The sequence below is a fragment of the Corvus kubaryi genome, unplaced genomic scaffold, assembly GCF_017639235.1.
Source record: "Corvus kubaryi isolate FWS band 111438036 unplaced genomic scaffold, C.kubaryi_AGA036_p1.0 split1-131, whole genome shotgun sequence".
NCBI classification, from domain to species: Eukaryota; Metazoa; Chordata; class Aves; order Passeriformes; family Corvidae; genus Corvus; species Corvus kubaryi.
Genome location: NW_024582073.1, coordinates 26,647,504 through 26,670,280, shown reverse-complemented (window position 1 = coordinate 26,670,280; position 22,777 = coordinate 26,647,504). Strand labels below are relative to the sequence as shown.

The 22,777-nt window shown below is 43.3% G+C and overlaps 1 protein-coding gene across 4 annotated transcripts; it reads left to right on the top strand.

Moving 5' to 3' along the window:
* Positions 1-218: 218 nt before the first annotated feature.
* Positions 219-21,959, top strand: RNF103 (ring finger protein 103). 4 transcript variants are annotated; one of them, XM_042053641.1, is made up of 6 exons: positions 219-323; positions 5,002-5,086; positions 5,791-6,046; positions 8,113-8,252; positions 17,645-17,760; positions 19,829-21,959. In XM_042053641.1, the coding sequence occupies exons 2-6, from the start codon at positions 5,027-5,029 to the stop codon at positions 21,405-21,407; spliced, it is 2,151 nt and encodes a 716-aa protein (XP_041909575.1). In that variant the 5' UTR covers positions 219-323; positions 5,002-5,026; the 3' UTR covers positions 21,408-21,959. The 4 variants fall into 4 exon arrangements, with proteins under 4 accessions (XP_041909575.1, XP_041909578.1, XP_041909576.1 ...); XM_042053642.1 differs by lacking the exon at positions 219-323 and adding an exon at positions 1,383-4,388; XM_042053640.1 differs by lacking the exon at positions 219-323 and having other exon boundaries at positions 1,383-5,086.
* The last annotated feature ends 818 nt before the right edge of the window (positions 21,960-22,777 follow it).

The following is a 22,777-nucleotide window of genomic DNA, read 5'->3' as shown; positions in this document are numbered from 1 at the left end:
CCCCCGCCAGCCCCGGCCCTCGGGCGGCCCCGGCCCCGCGCGGCACCGTCGCCTCGGGCCGCCGCACTTCCGCGCAGGCAGCGCCGCAGACACGCAGGGGCCTCGCAGCGCTCCGCGCAGGCAGCGCCGCGGACGCCTCAGCCAGGGGCCTTCGCGCAACGCAGGGCGGAGCGGCGGGCACCTCTAGCCCCCCCGCCGGCGGGGGTGGGCGGGTCGCTTTTCCCGGTGTCCCCGTGGGATCAGGAAGCGTTTCCCGGTCAGGTGGCGCGTGGGAGTCAGCCTGGGGAAGGGTATCCGGCGGGTGTTGCGGATCAGGCAGGGAGGTGGGCAGCTAAGCGCGGGGGCCTTGAGGGCGCTGTTGTCATGGCGACGCCGAGGCCTGAAGAGGCGCCGGGCCCGGGGAGGCCTCGGGGGGGTTGTGGTGTCTCCTTCGGTTCTTGATCCTTTGGGCCGAGGAGCGGCTTAGGGCCGTGGGGTGGGTGTGGTGCCATCGGTGGGGTGACCCCCGGGTGGTGCCCGCGGCACAAAGGGTTCTCTCCCAGCCCCGTTGTGGGGGTGGCGTTTCGCAGCTGCCGCAAACATCGCAGAAGTAACGCCGAGCAGCGGCTCTAAGCTGCGCCAGGGCTGAGTTAAGAAGCCCGGCGAGCCGAAAACGAAGTATTTAACCTGTCGTTGGGTTGTTAACTGGTCGGTAAACTTCCTGCTCGGTTTTGTTGGCCGACAGACTGAAGTGCATTGCACTGGCAGCGGCTTATGAAAATGTGCTCTAAGAGATGCCTCAGATCGAATTCCACTTGGTTAACACCAGCTCCAGGCGAATTCAGAGGAGACCGCCAAGTTGATGAGAGGATGAATTTTCTCACTTCTGTGAGAAAAGGTTGAGAAAATTCGGATTGCTCAGCCTGGAAGAGAGGAGGCTTTGGGGTGACCTGATTGTGTCATTTCAGTACCTAAAGGGAACTTACAGGAAAGATGGGGCAAGAGTATTGACAAGGGCATGTCGTGACAGGACAAGGGAGAATGGCTTCAAACTGAAAGAGAGTGGGTTTAGATTGGATATTAGGAAAAAAATTCTTTGCTGTGAGGGTGGGGAGGCACTGGAACAGACTGCCACAACAGGGAAGTTGTGGATGCCCCATCCCTGGGAGAATTCAAGGCCAGGCTGGATGGGGCTTTGAGTAACCTGGACTAGTGGAAGGTGTCCCTGTGTATGGCAGGGGGTTCAAACTAAATGGTCTTCAAGGTCTCTTCCACCTCAAACCATGCTGTGATTTTATGATGATGAACTTCGGTATTGGGAGGCAGTAGCGCAGGACACACAGGACTCTCTGTTTTTGTGTAGTACAGTACAAGTAAAGCTCCTAAGGAAAACTAGCATTTGGTCTGAGCCTGGGGCAGTGTTGCTTCATCTGTGTCCACTTTGCTGGGCAGGATGGGAAAATCAAGAGTTCTGTATTCTCACAAGAACACAGGACTTGTGTGATGCTTACGTTCAGAAATTGGTCAGATTTCGGCCCAAACTGCTGTTTTATGTGTTTTTGCTCTTTATTCATCACAAATTATGCTTAAACACAAGCACTATCTTTGGTTTCATACATCATCAGGACAGGGGTTTCATTTGTGAAGTTCTCTAGTGCTGTGGGCTCCTTGGTCATCTCAGCACACTCAAGCAAGGTCTCCTTATTTATTTATTTTGGACATTAAACAGAGCTTATCTTCTCCAAGGGGACAACAAATAGTTCTTCACTAGTGCAAAAACAGAAAATGCAAACTGCCTAGGAAAAAAGTGTCTTTATTTGAAGCTTTAATTAATCTATTCTGCTCCTGTAGGTTGGTTTGTCCCGGTTGATGTCCGTTTCTGTGCCGTTAATCACTGTGTGTTTATAGGCAAATCAGATTCCCGCAGGGGGTGACCATCAGCTCCAGCTGTGGCTGCAGAAAGCCCTGATCACCTGCCGGGGTGTCACAGCTGACCCTGAACAGGAGGTTGGGCTTCAGAACCTCCTGGCGTCCTGTCCAACCTGAATTCCTGTGTGAATCACCAGCAGATCACCGGGACTGCCTCACCCAAATGGCAGGGGGTGGAACTGGATGGTCTTTGAGGTCCCTCACAACCCAAACCATGCCAGAATTCCGTGGTTAAACAGCCAGGGCTTTAGTTGAGCTGTCAGTAGTGGTCACTATGTTACAGATTCTCACCTCTGTTAAATCTACTTCCCATTGGCCACTAGTACATAGCAGGAAACATCTTCTGATTTAAAATTCCTCTGCCTACAACACAATAATGTCTGGACTGCTGCCCTCTTGCTTTGAGACTCTTATAAAAGCTTCTTTGTTTTATTTAATATCAGATTACACGGAGGTACAGTTTCATATCACACCTGAAAACATGTTGAGATGCACCCATATTGATAAAGAAGCCCATCAAGAATTTCTGTGTTAGTGAATTCCCAGAAATTCACGGAATCATAGAATATCCTGAGTTGGAAGGGACCCACAAGGATCATCGAGGTCCAATTCTTGTCATCGAAGTAAATTGTATTTACAGAGTTGGCTCTTGGGAAAACTGTCTTTCAGGTTGTTTGAATACTAGTTTGCTGAACTCTTACCTTGAAAAACTCATAAAAAAGGTGTGACGTTATTTTAACATGGTAAAGGATTGAATTACGATTTTAAATCCTCTGTTTTACTGTTTTCAAAATGACAGTACTTATGTTCCCCACAGAAGTCTGGAAAGCGGATTATTGTCCGTATTCCCAGGCTGCACAGTCAGCAACTGCTCGTAGGAAAAGATGGGGGAGGAGAGGGAATCCTTGCCATTTATCAAGGGGCAGCAGATAAAAAGACTGCAGGTTTGGCTGTCTGACAGGGAAAGGTGGCTGTCCCAGTTCTCAGCATTTGGGCTCATTAGCTCCTAAATGAGAGTAAAATAGTTTTGCTGCCAAAATTATTTAAAAGCAGATCCTTGCTTTGGGCTTTTGTTTAAAGGTGGAATTTATATTCTCCATTCTCGTCACATTTGTAATATTTGCTCTGTGAGCATAGGACTGACTGACTGATGACTGTTTAATGCTGTTAATTAAGTAGTGTTAACCCTGGGGTCTTTAAAAATGCCAGCACGTGTCATCTTTGTGTTCAGCCCAAATTAATTTCAATTCACTGTTAAGATATTTAGATTTTCCAGATAATTAAAACTCCCTGAAAGATTGTTTGCAGGTGACATGTCAAAGACATTCTAGTTGCAACTGAAAACTAAAGGACAGCTACATCTAGAAAACAGAACATTTTCTGGAAAGGTCATCTTGGTGCATCAGATATGTGGAGATGGGGAGGGAAAAGAGGACCAGAGGGCCTGGGAGAGGTGCTGGATCCATTTAGGTTTGCTCTGCCAGACCTTTGGTCAGCTCATCACCTGCAGTTCCTGGTTGTACCCACCCCTCACCCGGGTGCTTCAGTGTTGGCAGCTGCTTTGTTTTGGGTTGTTTTTGGGGATTTTGAATAGTGGCTTGAAATACCATTTGTACTTTCCTGAAACGACTCCAGGGCTTCTTGAGTTCTGGCAGATGATTGGCTTTGTCTCTGCAGGGGCCTCATTTAGTTCAGCCCATGAGCACTCGGAAATGATACACTGGTGACAGCCTCCCCAGCAGTTGGTGTTGCAAATAGTTCAGCTGTGAGTGTAGTAATTGTTGTGAGGTGCCTTCCTGCAGGGGGAAGCGAGGGCATCCGCGAAGAAATTACAGGGGAGAAACACAGGGATCTACTGGAGCAGGGTCTGAGGTGCTCATGTAAAACAAACCAAAACAAAAACCAAACCCAAACAAACAAAAAACCCCAACCCAACCATGTTTTCCAACTAAATATACAAAGTTCTTCTTCAAACTCCCACCCATCACTTCACACGGGTGGGAGTTACTTCACACTCACTTGAAACAAAAGGTAGAGAAATCAGGCAAGTTCTTGTATGTGTGACAAAAGAAAGGGGCCTTCACAAAGCTTCTGAAAAAGAACCTGGGGCACTTCAGGGCTCAGAGCCTGCCTGAGCCCCCCTGACAGGTGATGGGAAATGCCTATTTTATTGACTGTCCCCTGGCTCCACCAGCTGCAGGGACAAAGCCCCTCCCTTGGTTTTTGCCAAGGGCAAAGGATTCATTTTATTGATGCTTTGCCACCTGCTCATTAGGGAGATGGGCCCTGGCTTTGGCAGGGGAAGTTCTCCAGGCTGCAGTGGCTGTGAAGGAAGAGAAGAGCACTTGACCCCCTCTGTGAGCCCCTCCACCCCTGGTACCTTCTGTCCCACCTGGACCTGCCACCCGAAGCTCACTGCAAACCCAGCAGAGCTGCCAAAATCCCTTTGTATTTAACCAAGCAACACCAGCAGATACAAGGTTTGCAGTCCACTTTTATGTTTTCCAGATAAAAATGTTGAAGAATAACGTTGTATATGACTCCCAGTGGAAGAGCACAACATTTACCAGCCCATAAGGGCTTTGAGAGCAGCTACATCTGCAATCCCTCCACTCTTCCCTTTTCAAGAACTAAAATGAGCCCATTCTTGAAGAACACAGTGTCATGATTTTCTTCTGAAAGAGGCTGTGGTGGCTGTGTCACAGAACGAGCTGAACCTGGATTGTTGATTTATTTTTCCTTTTTAAATCATATCAGCACACTGAGAAACCTGTAAATGTGTTTTAAAGGCTCTGAGGAGTACAGTGATTTAAATGCTTTTTTCCAGATCAATATTAGTGTGCCTTTTTGAAAATTGATAGTACAGAATTACAGCGTGTACACTCTGGGGAGTTCTCAGTGTTTTTAAAATTAAGCTGTGCTATTTTTGTGCTCATCTGTGTGAGCTGCCAATTTTCATGCAAATTATGGATTCTTAAAATAACTAAACATACAAAAGCAATGTTGAGTTTCCTTCAGAGGAGAGCCTTCATTTCAACGCAGCAGCTTGATTTTAGTACGGTTTTTGTAGCAGACTAAATTGTATCTTTGCAGGCCAACATCTCTGGTACAGCCCGGGATGGTTCTTTGTGGATCCACTTCAGCGGGGACCCACGCTGTGCTCCAAAATGCTTCCAATGTGAGCACACATCCAACCTAAACCCTTATCCGAAGTCGGGGTGCAGCTCATGCTTGCCTTTGGCTGTCCCTTTGGCACAAGCTCTCAGCGCTCGAGTGCCAAGGCAAAGCTGCAGAGTCCGAGTTCCGACCCGTGCAGATGAATCTCGCTGTGGAATTTGCTTTCGCGCCAGCCAGGGGCTGGGAGCGGGGCTGGCGTGCAGGAATGAGGAGCGGACGGATCATCCCTACACCCAGCAGCCCGAATCCAAATAAACTCTGAGCACTAAGCTGCCCTAAAACTGCCCGAACAGATCGGCCCTGCAAATATCGGCCCCCAGTTCTGGCTCTGTAAATATTTTTCTTCTCATGAAAAGTGCCGGCCGGGTCGGATCCTGCCCTCTCCCTCCCCGATATCGGAGGTATTTTATACGTTATTTTTCTCGCAGCAAGCACAGCCGCAGGGTCCAAAGTTGCAACCGGGGGCAGGGACGCGACCGCCCCCCGAGCCCGGTGATGCGGGGTCGGGCCGCAGTGCTGAATCACGGCGGGGGAAAAGGGGAAGGGGGAAAAGGGGAAAAAGGGGCAGGGGGGCGGTGCCGGCTGCTCACGTCACTGTTATGTCTCCGCGGCTCCGCCGGGGCGGGGACAGCGACAGCGGCGGGCGGGAGGCGGGGGGGCCGCGGCCCCGCTCCCCTGACAGCCCCCGCTCCCCTCCCTCCCCAGCCCGGCCTCCGGCTCGGCGCTCCCGGGAAGATGTGGGTGAAGCTGTGCTGTTTGCTGCTCTACTTCCTGGCGCTCTTCGTGCTGGCCCGGGTGTTCGAGGCCGTGGCGTGGTACGAGAGCGGCTTCCTCGCCACGCAGCTGGTGGACCCGGTGGCGCTGAGCTTCAGGAAGCTGCGGACCATCCTGGAGTGCCGCGGGCTGGGGCACTCGAGGCTGCCCGAGAAGAAGGATGTGCGGGAGCTGGTGGAGAAGTCAGGTACGCGGAGGTCCCCGTGACCCGGGGGGACGAACGGAGGTCGGTGTCCGGCCACCCCGCGTGGGCTCTGGCCGCCCTTGGATGGAGACCCGGGCGCTGCTTCCCTTCGCAGGGCGGGTTTGGGGAGCGAGCTGGCTCCCCCCAGCAAGGGGGCCCGTGGAGGGAGGCCGGGGACCTCGGGGGGTGACGGTCAAAGCCCGGCGGCGTTGTGAGCCCGAGCGGGCTGCGCCGAGGGAAAGGCCTGCGCTGGACGGGGCACCAGCAGCGGCCCTTCCCTCCCCTTCGCCGGGAGTTCCGCTGCGGGCGGTCGGGTCAGTGCGGGTGGCACAGATGGGAGCGAATGTCGTCTGCCGTGAAAAACGAGGAGGAGAGACACCAAATAGCTGCGGTAGGCTACTGTTTACAGCTGGGGCCAGCTTGGTCCCGTGTATTCCCACCCGTTTGCTGGGTTTATTACAGGTACGGCTATCAAGATGGGCCTCAAGGAAAGCGATGATTTCATAGCTGAGGAGCAGAAGGGATGGGTACCCAAGGTTGAGGTGGTTTTATACAAGGGGAGCAGAACTAGTTCCTGCGTACAAAAAACAGCTTGGAAAAAGGCAGGGAGGCATTTCGGAAGTAAGGAGAACCAGGTGAAGGAGGTGGACTTCTTGGGGGTGATGAACAGCGAGGGATGGAGAGCAGTGGAGATGTAAGAATGGCAGAAGTGTCCTGAAAGTAAGGATGCTGCCTGGAGCAGTCGGAGGGAGCTGGCCCCAAGGACTGGGAGATGGGGCTGATGTAATAGCTGTAGTGCCAGCCAAGCAGGAAAATGTGCGTAGCTGGTTTTAAATCAATGATGGAAGGGCTGCTGATCCAGGAGAGAGAGAAATCCCAGCGATCAGGATAGGCAGTGAGGGTCTCTAATATCTGGACAGAGAGGGAGGAGGATTTAGAAGGATGTAGTGCCTGCCATATAACCTTAAGAATTTTAGTTTAAATAATTGATATTAATCCTGGGCATTTAAATCTAATTTGCTGTTACTGTTCATTGTTTGTTTATGTTTTTATGTTGTTTATTGGCTTTGCTGCTCCAACAGTAAAAAGCATTAGGCACTTTCACTTTTGTTTCCAATCACTTTCACTCCTTGGCTGTCAGGTACTTTCATGATGTCATGATGTTTGGGTTGCATATGTTGCAGGGAAGTGTTTAACTCCAAACAAACTGTATTAACCAACTTCTTCAAATGTCATGGAAACACTTCTCATACCAACAGGCTTTGCAGCATTTTTCCGTGGTTGTGTTTTGGTGGTTGTTTTTCCTCTAAATTTTATGAATATTTTTGCAAACCCCTCAAGGGTTTCAGCTGTTACACTTATTTTTGTATTTTTAAGGAAACTGGTTTTGGACAAGACTTCATTTCTTAAAGCTTAGTAGATTAGTTACTAGAATGCTGGTTGTCATTAACAGTGTTTGTAATGATTGTGAAACAAAACATGAGAAGGAAATGAGATTGCGAAGGAATCATAATCAGATGATTTTACTGTGAGCTCTTTGCATCGCTGCAACTGGAGTTCATGGGAACTTTTCCCAACTGTGCAAACAGAAGCCAACAGCTAAACTGCCTGAGATTTTTACTTTACACTGGGTTTTGGTCCAAAATTAATGATTGACATTTTGGAAGTCTGTTTGAATTATCAGTGTTGAGAAGTTGCTTGCTGCAAAATTGCAAGCCTGTGAAATGAAAGCAAAGATGTACCGACTAAAATTGCTCTCAACCACTGAATGTTGTTATTTGCAGAGAATGAACCTTAGATGTTTTTATTCCTTTGTGTGCTCATGCGTGTGGTACATCTGTGTAATCAGAAACAGAGCGTTCGTGTCTTCTGTGGTCTTACTGAAGTCAATTTGTTCATAGTCATGTCACCAGAGATAGAATTATAGTAACTACTTTAGCTACCTTTGTACTGAAAAGGTTCTCTGAGCAACCGTTCAAATATAGTTAATTAAGCTGTTACTAGAATTCGTGAAGTAATCTTTCTCCAGTGCCATTTTAGTCGAATTTCTCCACTTGTCTCTTTTTCAGGAGACCTCATGGAAGGAGAGCTTTATTCAGCTCTCAAAGAGGAAGAGGCCTCTGAATCAGTTTCCAGTACAAACTTCAGTGGTGAAATGCATTTCTATGAGCTTGTAGAAGACACGAAAGATGGGATCTGGCTGGTACAGGTATATAAATTTTATTGTTTATTTTTGTGTATTTATCACATCCAAAATGTGTTTCAAAGGAGGAGTTTATGAGGGCAGTTAACTAGTTGTAAAAATGTGTAACAAAGAGATGGTGACAAAGATAAACTTCATCTGGGAGATGAGGAATAAAAGAATAAAACAAGAAAGGCTGGAAGTGCCAGAGTTCCTATACAGACAGGAAGAAAAAAAAGCCTGTTATTCTTTAGATTGCTTTTTGAAAAGCAGGCACTTTAGAACCAGAAAACAAGTGAAGCAGCACACACTGAAGTACACAGAATATGTGAGTCCTTGGCCCTGGGATTGTAAGAGCCTGTGTAATGTGTGAAGTAGGTGCATTAGTACAGATGCTCCCAGCTGGTACAGGCTCCTGGTGCTGCTCTTCCTTTTGGCTGCATTACATGCTCAGACCCAACCAGTTTAAGTTTCTGCTTGTCTGAGAGGTTAGAGCACTTGTAAAATCTCTGTTGGCTCTTCACAAAGGCAGGAAGGATCTCAGTCTGCTAACTTCCCAGACTAGCAGACTGCTTCTACAACATATTCCAGTGGCTTAAAGTTAACTTTCTCCCAAACATTTTGGGCCCAGCAATTTTAGAGCGTGCTTCCCTACTGCTGCATGAGAACAAGAGATCATTTAGGAAAATAAAGACAGACTTTTTCCAATAGGATTCTGAAGCAATTAATCATCATTCCTGAGAACATAAGTAGCCTAGACCAAAATGTAGAAATTATTTTTCTGTGTCAACTTCTCTGTTGATAAGAGGGTGTTTTTAAGTCATAAGTTCCCTGCTAACAGCCACATCAGGCAAATCCCCCACCAGGCAATTAATTGTTCAGTTGACAGCTCCTACCTGATTTGTCTGGTTTCACTTCATGTTTTCTCTTTAACAGCAAGTCATGAAATCTTGATAATCTATTTATTAGACCTGCACTGTCACCACATCAGATCTCACCCCAAAATAGACAAGAGGACAGATTATCTTCAGACTTGAAATGGCATTTGTGTTTTGGAAAGATGTATTTGGAGTTTATTGAATCTGAGTTTGTGGTTTAAGTCATACAGGAGGGCAGAGAGAGAGTGTTGAAAGGAATTTTACATGTCCCCAAGCTAGCTGACAAATACAAGCATGAATATGCTGTGAAAAACCTTCCCTCCTCCCCGTGCAGTGCCAAAGGGTGAAATATGATAGTTCTCTGTTGTCTGTTGCTTGCAGAATTTTACTTGTAATATATTTTCCACTAGCATCCTAATAGCAGGTCAGATAGGCTGTGTTTTGATATCTCTAGTGTGATGAATGTTGTCATCATTCTGGGAGTATTTGCACAGCTATTCAGTTGGTCACAATAGCTGTGGAAAAAAAAATAGTGGAATTTACTGAATGATTTACTTGCTGAACACTATTTGTCTGTTTCTCTACAATAAAAACCACAAGACATGTCTAATTTCTATTTTTCATTCTTGCTTTTCAAGTTTTCATCACTTTGGAGTTTTCGTTTGCTCCATTCCCCACCACAACTCCTGTCTGGATAACTCCCATGCTGGATTCTTTATGTCCTTTTCACAGGTTTTCCCACACTCTTTTCTTAGACCTCATCCCTGCAGAGCTAGTTTTTGCCATCACTTCCCGGTTCTAACTCTTGATTCTCTCCCTTGCCCATCCTCCTTTGCCATTAGGAATCCTGTGGAAACTTTCCAGCTAATTAACCAGCTCAATGCTCGTGCAGGGGAGCGAGGATGCCTCATGGTTGGGTTTGGTGACCTTGGGCAAGGTTGGAGATTCCCCTGCTGTGTTGGTACTGGCTGGGAAGCAGAAAGGATCTCCAGATCCTTTTCAGTATCCTGAGCCTTGAATCCCTGTTCTGTGGGGTTGCTGGAAAGGAGCAGAGGGAGAGGAGCAGTTCTGGCTCAGCTGGCACAGTGGCTGTCGCTTGAGTTGGTTTGAACACTGTGATGATGTATGAGAGGACTGAGACTTTGAAGATGATTTTTATTTTCCAGTGCATATAAATGAAATTTCTGGTGTGGCACAGGCTGAGAATGTGACAGTCATCACTGTCTGCAGAGAATCAAAAGGAAAAAAGAGGAAAGGATTACTATTTTTTTGTATGTTTGACAAAAATTGAGGTGTGAATTTATTATTTAGAGTCAGCAAGATGAATTCCTTGAAGAAAGTCAAAGTCAATACACAAGGAATCAGTGTTTTGTGGCTTTGTTTCTGTATTTTCTGGAAATCCACATGCAAAGCATCCCAGTTCAGTGGGAATTTGTTTACCAGTGTAGCTGTTCACAGGTCCCGTGTGGCGCTTCCGTAGAGGCACAGACAGGAGCATGTTCTTTCTCCTATTAGCTCATGATCTCATCACCTTTCCTTTTATGCCGTTCTTGCTTGTCAGCTGCTGTTGTGCACTTCTTTGGCTGGCAAGGAGGGTGACTGATAGTTTCTGGAGCTGCTTCTCTTGTTGGTTAGAAGAGTAACATGCCTTACTTTTCCAGGCTCTGGTTGGTCTCTAGAAGCCTGTCACATCCAACAATATTGTAGTCATTATGGCTTTTGAAAAGGATCTACAGATAAAAATCCTCTTTGAATGAAGTTAAAATCTAAATGAATGTGTATTTTTTATTTTAAAAGTCTCTGCTGTAACATAGTGGCAGAGAGAAGTAAAGGGAACTTTCTTCCTGGCATTGAAGTATTAGGACGGACATTTTGATTGTGTCTGGTAGAGGTGCAAAGGCCATTATTACGGATATAAAATTCTGCAGTCTGTTCTGCATCTCAGTTTCTAGTTCAAGTGGTGTAGTCACAGGGCAAGGGATGTGCTTGCAGTGTTCTGGTGGTGATGGTTTGTTCTTTCTTTTGCTTGCATGTAGGATGAATAATTTTCATATTTATTTGCCTTTTGGGTTTTACCAGGTGATCAGCTGTTTTTGCTAGAAGGACACAAAGTAGAAACACTCAATCTTTCAAAACACATCATTCAGTATTTGTGTCTTTTCCAATAGCCCTTCAGGATCATTTACCATAGGATACCTGATTTTAAGTTTCAGTTTTCTTCTTGAGAGGCTTCATATCCAGTCAAGGGTGCATGATACCATCAGCTGGAATGTAATAGTCCTTGTATTGCCTGTGTGTCTGTGTTAATTCATTGCAGAAGCTCATTTATTCTCAACCTCTGACTTAACTGAGAGCTTAACTGACTGTCCAGATCAGTGCATAGATCACCTCACCTCCCTTGAGAAACTACACGTAATTTTGAGGTGGTTAATTTTTGCGTGCTATGATGGATGTAGTCTTTGTCTATTTTAACGTGATTTCTCACAATCTCTTTCTCAGTTAAGAAAGGCAAAAAATCTTCAGATATCTTCAGTCCATATGGGTGGATTCTGAATGAGTTGTGAATTCTTAGGAAAGAGAGTCTAAGTGGAAATTCAGTTCCATCAACACATTGTCAAATAATAAACAGAAAGTGAGATGTCTCAGAGTTAACAGAAGTGCAGACATTCATGTAGAAACCTACTGACATTATGTGGAATAAGTGAGCTTTTTTCCAAGTTTCTAATAAGTAAATTACCCATCCATTTATACTTAATTGTATGTTTACTTCTATTTTATCTATAGAAGCAGAGTTTGCAGCATAGTTGTTGATGAGAAAGGGTTCTGTGACTAGAGTGTTTGAAACTTTTTATCTTTGTGGATCCCTAAAAATCTTCCAGGGCATGCATGGTATCTTTACAGTAATACTGAGTTTCCTCTGCTCTTTTACCCTCTGCAAGCACTGTAGCAGAGTTCATGGGTGTCTCAAACTGGAAACCACTGAACCAAACAGACAATTCTCATGTTTATACAACCTTACCAGTTCATTAAATCAGTTAGAAATCAGTTTTGTCTTTGGCAAAACTACACAGTTTTTTTCCAATTCAAATGTCTGTATTCCCTTACGTGGAGAGTGACTTGCTGAGGCAGGGTGAGGACTGACTGCTCCTGAGAGAACTACCTGTATGTGTGTATGTGCAGCAGGGAATGATGTCTCTTACTTAATGGGTTTTGTTCTTCCTGGTGGTTTGAAGTCTGTCATGGTGCCCTAGTGTCCAGAGTTGAGGAGCACTTGAAGTTGTTGTCTTCATGGCTGAGCTGTAAAACCAAGTTTTGACTGTGTGTCCAAAATTGTGTGCTGTTGGTATGAGTAGGTGTGCCTGACACTTGCCATCCCAGCTAGAATTGGTTAAAATAATGAGAGCTGGAGTACATGAGGTGTTTGTTCTGCATTTGCCCATCTCTGGCTCATTGTCATGCCTTGTGATATTCGAGCACTTTTAGTTGTGAGTGAGCCTCAAAACTTACTGAGAACAAATCTCGTTCCTGTGACCTGCTTTGAAATCTCTGCATGCCTGTCTGAAAGAAATTGAACAAAATCTGATTTAAATGCACAGAAAACAGGAGAATGCTCAAGTGAGGTCATTCTCATGCCATGCTCAAGTACTTCAGGGGTACCAGGAGAGGAGTCTGTCTTTGCATATTGCATTGCTACAGCAAACTCTAACATCAGCTGTTTCCTCAAGTCTCCTCAATTTCAGTCATACTTTTACTTGTATTTTAGGAAACTATGTTTCATAAAATAATCTTTTAAAATGCTTAATGATACCTGGAAATTAAGGAGTAGCTGGATTGATGATGGTTATAAAGTAGCTATTGCAATACTGATGCACCTGTCCAATACACGTTGGGTTTAGATTAGGCGAGAGAGGCAAAGTGCTTTGCTGACTTAGTCCTGTTTTTCCAAGTGTTTGTATCTTTCTGGCTCCAGGATATTTGCTTTTAAAGTCTATTCTTTAATATCATAACTATGACTACTTTAACATATAGGTCAAAAAAATTATATTTTTCTAATTTACTAATTTTTCTAATTACTTTCTTGATTGAACTCTTTGGGAATAATTCTGTGTAACTCAATGTCATGAGAACTCTTCCAATGCAAAAGCTCCCTATTCAACTGTCTTTTGAAATCATCAGGATCTCAGCATTTTCAGTATTACAGAGATGGTAATTCAGACCCTGCAGTCAGAGCCAATCCTCTGGCCTGGGTTAGGTGTGAGTTAGGGAGCAGATCCATTCTGTGATGTGCAGTTGTTGAGTAGCAGGGTTACTGTGATCCTATTGGATTCCCTTAGCCTATTAAGATGATTAATGAATTAATTGAGTTACCCTCATTGTCTTGTCACTCTGACATGTGATATGTCACAGATTGTGAACATAGCTAATAATAAGCAAAGCTGGAAGGATTTGGCTTCTCCAAACGTGGTATTTGTTTCCCAGCTGTGTTAGCTGATCTCCTAAAAGGTACCTTCTATGAGCTTGGGCTTTATTTCTGTAACATTAAATGGAGTGTATGATTGAAAAGGATCTTTTTGATGAGCTAGTTCAGCTTTCTGCTACACTGTAGAATTTGTGTTTAGAAAATATCTTGCTGTCTCTCTTACACTGTAAGTTGTTCAAATACTCCTGTTGACTGTTTTCTTCTTGGAAATGTGTGTCTGACTTCTGCTTGGCTGCATTCAGGGCTAATTTGTATTGGGCATAAATTGACATTGCCTTTTAGTTTCACTGAGTCCTGATGTCAACCCCACTCCTCCCAGTAAGTGAGGTCAATCAACCAGTTTGTTTTGTAAGGTGTGATGTATCCTGGGCTTTGCTTGTTTTGCAGCCAGTTAATATTGATGGCTCATGTTTTCTTGTGGAGCAACTGATAGCCCCAAGCGTTTCTTCCCATCGCTGTTTCTAACTGATGAACTCCCCAAGTGTCCTGTTCATTACTGAATTCAATTTCGTGTGTGACACTCTGCATTACAAGATTTGTGCAGCTCTTCCTACATGGTGTTATAATCCTCTTTCCCACATAGATGTGCTTCTCAGTTTTATGTCGTCTACAAATGGCTTTGGGAGACTTCAAGTTCCCACAGGAAGGGCATTAATGGGAATATATGCTGAACTGAGCTCTAAGGTAAATCTATTAAGATGTCTGTTAGCACCTTTCTGGCATTTTGATGTCTTTTTGCTGTAGCCGATTTCTTGCTCATTTTAAAACTTTTTTTTTTTTACTTACTATAAAAGCCTATCTGCAACTCTCATGTAAATTTTCCATGTGTCATAATACATGATACAAACTACAAACAGGGTACTACATTCCCTTTTTCTCTTGAAGCTTTGTTCTTTTCCTTCAGGGAAAATATCTCTCAATCAGGAATGTATCTTTAGTAATTACATGCTGGAAAGGGGTAGAAAATGCCATTGTCTCTGCATCTCTAAAATTTCTTCTACACTTTTGCATCCTATTGAAATCAAACTGGTGGGATTTTTTTTTTTTTCATTTGCTCTTTAAATATAGCTACAAACTTGTTATTGTCCTGTCAAAATGTGAATTGTTCTGACATTCTGACAGGGTTTTGTAAGAATTTTTCACAGGTTCACCTGTGATCCTGTGTGTGTGCTTGTGCTACGGTTCTGGAATGGAGATTTCCTGCTTCATCTGATTTAAGTGCATTAAATTATTTGAGTTCTGCTTTCACCTTCAGGTTGATACAGTTTCTTCCCATTAATTTGCTAACTGGTCCATGGCCAGCTGCCTCCCCTTCACAAAAAACTGAGTCACAGCATTAATTTAACTTTAAAAAGAAAATTATCTTACATTTCTGTCCTGTCTTCATTGTGTGGTGATCCTGATGCTTCTCCCCCTGTTCTATTCTTATTCATATGACTGAAAAACCTTTTGGTACAACTTTTAATAGTCTTTGTGTGGTCTAACTTGAATAGCTCATTTTTCCTTACTTTTTTTTTCCTTGCATATCTTCCTTTGATAGCTCTTCCTTTTGACCTTTTTTCAATCTTTGTAGATTGTCAAACTATTTCTAACCTCTCTTTGGAAGTGATTGCTAGGAAGAAGTAAAGGACTTGACAACCTTTTTTTCTTCCTTACTTGAAATATAAAATTCTGATAGCTTTAACACCATGGGGTTGAAGAACTTCCAGACCTCTTCCACGTTCAAATTCTCAGTCTCCTCAGTCACAGGTTTTTAAGCTAAATTTCTTAACTTACCAAAATTCACACTTCTTAAATAAAATCTGTTACAAGTGTTTGCAGGTTATTTTTAATTTAAACTGAAGTACATTTTGATTGCTTAACCTGCAGTATTTTCTTGGACTCCCTCATGCACAGAGGTGGTGACTGCTTTCCAAAATACAAAGCCTTGCCTCGGCTTGGTGAGCTCCCAGTGCTGTAAGTGGGTGTTGTCTGCAAGGAGCAGCTGCAATGGACATGTTTATTTGGATTTTTTTCCATAATGACATAAAAAAGCATGAGCCCAAAATATTTTACAAAGCTTCAGTGTGCAAAACCATAGTAGGGTTCCTCTACGTAGTTACAAAATACAGACTGCTACTTAGGTCGTTGTTCTTCAATATAAATAACTTTCTCCAAGAGGAAAGACTTTTTCATAGGAAAGGAATTAAGCTGGTGTTAAAAATTCCACCAGTACAGGCAGATGACAGTAAAATATAATGGTGACTGTAATAATGGCAACAAATTTTTGTCTTGACATTTAAAGTGAATGTTGTGGTGCCAGGCAGAAGGAACAGTGAGCAGGATCTATCCTCCTGCACACAACATTAGCATTCTCTCATTACTGTTTTGGAACATGCACACAAGAGTTTTGGAAGAAGCCAATCTCTGAGTAGTTGTACCAAGGAGTAATTCAGTCACAAGTTTTACTTCTGTGCCTACTAATATAGTAGTTCCTTGCCATGTTGGATGCATTTATCATGCCATAGTAGCTCCGAGGATATTCTGGTTTTAAGATGTCCTTAGGAATTTGGTCTCTCTTGATTGAAGTGTATAAAAGGAAGAAGTTTAAAATATCCAAGGCTTCAGTTACATTGGGTGATTAAAGAAGCCTCAGTAATACAGCAGATTTCCCAGCTGGTTGTCTCGGTGCATGATGGTTACATTTATCTAATGAAAAAGGGGTTTCTATGTGATGTGTATGTTTTGAGAATAACTTGAAGGATTCTTACCTAGGTGTTCACCTCTGGTGTTATTTAAACATGTTGGGTTTAGTGGAATGGGAATGTAATCTGTGACTTCAGTTTGTTTCCCTATGTAGAATGTTCTGCTTGGTGAATTCTTTTATTTTAAGATTCTGCGAGGCTGCTACTTAGCACAAAGCAGATAATATGTATGAGTCTCAAAGGCTGGACTCGCTTTCTAGGTTGAATCTCAGCATGTCCACAGAGAACTGTTAATCATGGTGACAGCCCAACTTCCAGGGGCAAGCTGACATTTGAGGTTATTAAGTCAGAAAACGATTGGAATAAGTTTACTGGCGAGTAAACAAATATCTAACAAATGGAAGTTTCAAGATTTAATTTAAAAATATATTTTAAGTGGCTGCCAGTCAGCCTGCAGAAGCATGTGAGGCATTTCTAAAATAGAAAATGTGACGGCTCATGGAATAGTGCATGATCAGTCATGTTATTCAAAATTACCTGTCAGCTGCAGGAAGGCAGGGTTTTCTTTTCCTTGTGGGCTTTTTCCCCCTCCCTATACAGTTATAAGTCAGAGGATGAATGCTGCTTCTTTGTCATCTGTGTCAGCAGAAGCTTACGGCAAGGTAACCTGAAGTATGACTTTAATATACTGTGTTAGAACAAATTAAACCTTGGGATAGATCACAGCAAATGATCATCCTGAAATGGCAGATGGGACACTGGAGTTGGTGGAACAGTCACATAAAGTTACAGAGTGAGTCACGGGCAAAGCCAGAAAGGAGTCAAGATTCTTAGGGATTATCTGGGAGTTTGATCAGTAGTTTCCACTGCTCAGGAATGGCTGTTGGCAGTTTAATCTGGTACCAGGTACATGCATTCCCACTCATTCTACTTGCTCTGAGACAACATTTCTTTGGTATGTTGTAACTTTTGAGGGAGAATTGAAATGAAATAATGGTCTTTTTTTTATTGCAAAGAAGAGGAACCTGCTGCATCCCTTTCCTTTCTCCCCTACTGTCGACTGGGTAATGATAGTTTTGTTATTTTACCACAAAGTGGTAAAGTTCTTGTTAACTGCTACTGATTTTAGTATCTTTACATGTACTTAATATGATGATGCACTTCTGTCTCTCTGTAGAAACCACATTTCTGTCTTAGAGCTCACTTGCCAAAGACATTTACCATGATTCCCAGTTGTACATTCCTACTCTATGTCCTAACAGAAGGGGAAAGAGTATCAAGCATGACTGTCTCTGTTTTCATGAAACTTGATCTTCATTTCAGGAACCAAACTGACTAATATTGTGATACTAAACTAATACTTCTTTTTGGCAATAGGTCATAGCAAATGACAGAAGCCCACTGGTGGGTAAAGTCCACTGGGAGAAAATGGTGAAGAAAGTCTCAAGATTCGGCATACGTACTGGCACTTTTAACTGTTCCAGTGACCCCAGGTATATCCTTAAAGGATTATCTAAATCCCAAGAATATCTTAAGACTCAGCTGTGTTCTTGCAGCAGGGCTTGCTGTGTTGTAAAAGTAGCTGTGACAGAAGGTGGCTTTATTCATGTTTTTATCTCTCCTAAAGTCTGCTCAGAATGCTCCATTACATTATTTATCAGCTCTGCAGCTTCCTAAAGCGTCATGTGGGAAATGCATGAGTAGACTATGGACAGCATAATACCGCAGTGGAGAGGAATGAACAGAAGAGTTTGGCCTTCCAGTCCAGGCATTCAGGGACAGGAATTGTGCTTGCTTAGGACAAAGCCAAATATATCAGTTTTAGAGTTGTTATATCACCATCTGGAAGGGGGAAGCACAGGTTAGCATGAACCTTGCATACAGTGCCTGCCTCCCAGAATTACTGACAAATCCTGTTCCCTGACAAATGTATGTTTATATATAAACTGGCGCTCACCCCTGGACAACACACAGTGTGCTGTGCAAGAGTCACTGTGTTTGCATATGATTTCGAACAAGGAAGAAGAGCAGACCCAAAGAAGCTATTAATAATTCTCTGTTACTGTAAAAAGAGGCTTTTTTTTTTAACATTTTGTTGGAGGCGTTTGCTTTACATGACAGGAGACTTTGTCTAGAATTCCAGTGGCATGTATGGATACACACATCCTATACAGCTTAAGTCCTAAATGTTTACAGAAATCTCAATGTTAATCATAAGAGGAAATTCTTAGGCTTTGTAGTGCTTATGCAAAATAATCTTGTATAATCAAAACTCTGGTATTTGAACATCTTAAAAATTTGGCAGTGTTTCTCTTTGCATAGCTCCTAAGTAGCCTTAATGTTCTGATCAAATACTATGTTTTAAATTAATTCTTTTTTTTATGTTTTGTCAGAAAGAAATGTTTTGTCAGGTAAACCCATGTAAATAGATTTCATCAGGTTGCAGCTGAAATTCAGAAGAATACTGCATGCTGCAGTAATCAGGATACCTTTATTAGTAGGGTAATACCTTATGGCTCCTTCTAAAAATGCTGCATTCAGATTCCTGGGAAGGGGAGTTGTAATTGTCTAAATACATGTTGACAGACCAAAACGAGAGAGGATGTAGGTAAGATGGCTGGTGAATGAGGCTGGTGGTCCCCAATGTGCAGGGTTGTCAGAGATAGTTTGTGTGCCTGTTGGCTCTGTCATATTTTGATTGTTGAAGCTTGCCAGATATTTCCTTAAAGGAGGACTAGATAATTTGGTGTAGTGATATTGGTAGGAAAGATGCATGAGAGAAGGGATCTTGTGAGTCAGCAGATTAATCTCAAGAGTTACTGGGCTCTGGACCATGGGTCAGGGTTCAGCCATGAAGAGCCTCTTCTTTTAGGTATGGATTTGGGGTTCATCCCATCTTCCTGCCAGACAGGATTATTTTTTAGCCCAAATCATCCAGCAGCATGTGTCTGCTTCCCACTCCGCTGGTTTTGTGGCCGGCTCTCTCACCTCACCCCTTAGCCTGTCTGCATCCTGCCAAAATGGTCCCAGTAGGAAGTGGCACTTGTCAGCTTCATTAAAGGAACTGCGAACAGAGCAGTGTCTGCTCAACTTCACCCCATGGCTGCTTAGCAAAACCAGGATGGAAGGAATCACTGGGAAAGCTGTGGGATATTGAGTTACACTGGAGTGGTTTTCTTCTTGGCTGGAAGGCCGAGGAAAAGTAGCTTCTAATACTAAAGCTTTAAAGTAAAGAGTCAGCTTGTGTATTATTCAAATCCAGTTACAAAGCATGAATGGCTCCATGGCTTTGTTTTCTTTAATGACCTGTGAAAATTAACACTATTTCTCTTCCTGTTTTATGAATACCTAATCTCTTTACAATATTCCTGTAAAATATAAACATATGGTAAGAACAAATATGCTTTGCCAGAGAATATTGGGTGCCCTTATTTCCTGCTGTTATATTGTAAGGGTTCCCAGGTGCTCAGCATGTCTCATTTTTAGGCTTAGAATAGAAATGTAAGGACTCAGTTCTGGGGCTATGAAACTCTGTAATCTAACCTGCCGTTTTCTTTGTAGATACTGCAAGAGGAGGGGTTGGCTAAAATCCACCCTCATTATGTCGGTTCCACAAACCAGTACCTCCAAGGGAAAAGTCATGCTTAAGGAATACAGTGGGCGCAAGATTGAAGTGGAACACATTTTCAAATGGATCACGGCCCACGCTGCCTCTCGGATCAAAACCATCTACAACTCGGAACATCTGAAAGAAGAATGGAACAAAAGTGACCAGTACCGAGTGAAAATTTACCTATTTGCCAACCTTGACCAGCCTCCAGCGTTCTTCTCTGCACTAAGTGTAAAGTTTACTGGAAGAGTAGAGTTTATTTTTGTGAACGTGGAAAAGTGGGACAATAAAAGTTACATGGCAGAAATCGGTATCTACAAGACACCATCGTACATACTTAGGACTCCTGAGGGGATTTACAGGTATGGAAATAACACTGGTGAATTTATATCACTACGTGCCATGGATTCCTTTTTGCGCTCATTGCAACCAGAAGTTAATGATTTATTTGTTTTAAGTTTAGTTTTGGTTAATCTGATGGCTTGGATGGACCTGTTTATTACACAAGGTGCCACTATAAAGCGTTTTGTGGTTCTTATAAGCACTTTAGGGACGTACAATTCACTATTAATTATTTCCTGGCTACCAGTGTTAGGTTTTTTGCAACTACCCTACTTAGACAGCTTTTATGAGTACAGTTTAAAACTCTTCAGGTACTCTAACACAACTACTTTGGCTTCTTGGGTGAGGGCTGATTGGATGTTCTACTCTTCACATCCAGCCCTCTTCCTCAGCACATACCTTGGCCATGGTTTACTAATTGATTACTTTGAGAAGAAGCGAAGACGCAATAACAACACGGATGAAGTAAACGCTAATAATCTGGAGTGGCTGTCGAGCCTGTGGGACTGGTACACCAGCTACTTGTTTCATCCCATTGCTTCTTTTCAACATTTCCCTTTTGACTCAGATTGGGATGAAGACCCAGATTTGTTCTTGGAGCGGTTGGCCTTCCCTGATCTCTGGCTTCACCCTCTGATACCAACTGATTATATAAAAAACTTACCCATGTGGAGGTTTCAATGCCTCGGCGCCCATTCTGATGAGGAAATGCTGGAAACCTTTCCAGACAGCGAAAGTGACTCTGACAGTGAAAACAAAGAGGTCTTCAGTAGCGACAGAGAAGTCTCGGAGGACGATGAGCTGAGCACGTTTCACAGGTGCAGTGAAGGAGAGTGTCGGTGTGGCGTCGAGACCTGTTTGTGTGCCAGTCAGTATTGTCACCATGAGCCATCTGAACGCAAAGCCAGGTCCTACAGCTCGTACAGCTCCACAGGTGACATGGAGCCAGACTGGTCCGCCTGGCCCTCCGACATGTTGCACTGTACGGAATGTGTGGTGTGTCTAGAAAATTTTGCAAAGGGCTGCCTGCTGATGGGCTTGCCGTGCGGCCATGTGTTCCACCAGAATTGCATCGTGATGTGGCTGGCGGGTGGGCGACACTGCTGCCCCGTCTGCAGGTGGGCGTCCTACAAAAAAAAGCAGCCATACATACACCCGCAGCCTTTGTCGAGTGAGCCCCCGTCTTAGCTGTGTGCCCATGTCCTTTGTAAGCTTTCAGGATATTACTGCTTGCCTTTTAAATGTTAGTCACTTAAAAGATTACGTGGTTTGAAGTTTTAGTTTAAATGTTAGTGCAGTGAACTAAAATATACATGATGCTAACGTTAATGACAGAATCATTTGGTTGCCTTGTATGTTGAACTGAATGCAAACTTACCGTACAATAACTTGTCCTCTTCAACATCTGGAAACTTGATGCTGTTTTTGTAAGCACAAAAATCAAGCCTACAAGAGAAGCGTATTCCAGCAAACGTTTACAAGTTAGGATGTGGGTGAAATTGAAATTCTAATCGGAGACAATTGCTTAATTTAAGTGTTTCTTATTTTAGAGTCTGTTCTGGACATCTTTGTTGAATAATGTATGTTGTAAGACAGTACCATTTAAAAAGAAATTGATGAAATAAATTATTTTAAAAGGAGATTTGTAATGTTAATTGTTTTGATAAATATTTTTTGTGTATGGTTACAGATGTCTTGCTGGCCTGATTTATCTGTGAAGACAATAAAAATATAACACAACTTTTGTGACTAATAAATCATCTCCTAGGGATGCAGGAATTTAGTGCTCTGAGCCACTAGCCAAGGAGAAGGCAATGGTGTTTCACTGGGAACTACTTCCTTCATAAGTCTGCTGTGTTGATGTGCTTCTCTGCTTGATCAGTGGTTTTCAGTTGATTACAAGCTGCTTTTCCAGATGGAGACCCTCTTCTACCAGCTGTCTCTCCAGCACCCTCATCTGCAGACATCTAGGGAGACTTTAGGATAGCTCCCTCTACAGCCTCAAAGTAAACTGTTGTGAAGGAGCAGAGTATTGTCATGCAGTGACAAAAGTGGTTCGTAATGGTAAAAATTGCCAGCTTCCAACTGTGCTGGTATTCTGAAGTGATTTCTGGTTTCTCTGATAGTTCTTTGGTACCATAAAAAATTGAGTCTGTTGTTTTCTTTATATTTTAATATGAAGCTCTGATTTTGGTTGTACCTTTCAGAAATCATCTGGCTGAAAATAGAGAGGAACTGTTGGTTGGAAAGAAAAAGGTGTGTGGGGGGGGAAGAGCAGGAGATGATATGAGTAGAGGAAAAGCCTAACTAGAAAGGTATTTTCTATTGTCTTGTTTAATTTCTTTCCTAAATCTTGCCTATGTGATATGAAAGGAGAATAATGACATAAAGATGATGATGATAATAGGAAATACAAACACAGTTCCCTGTTGCAGTTACAACCCTCTCCCTCTGTCTTTATAGATTTGTGGGGCTGGTGCTCACAGAGCTGCTGACATTTTTTTATCTGTCCAGGGTACCTGGGCACACTCTTTTTTATAAACAAATGTTTCACGGCT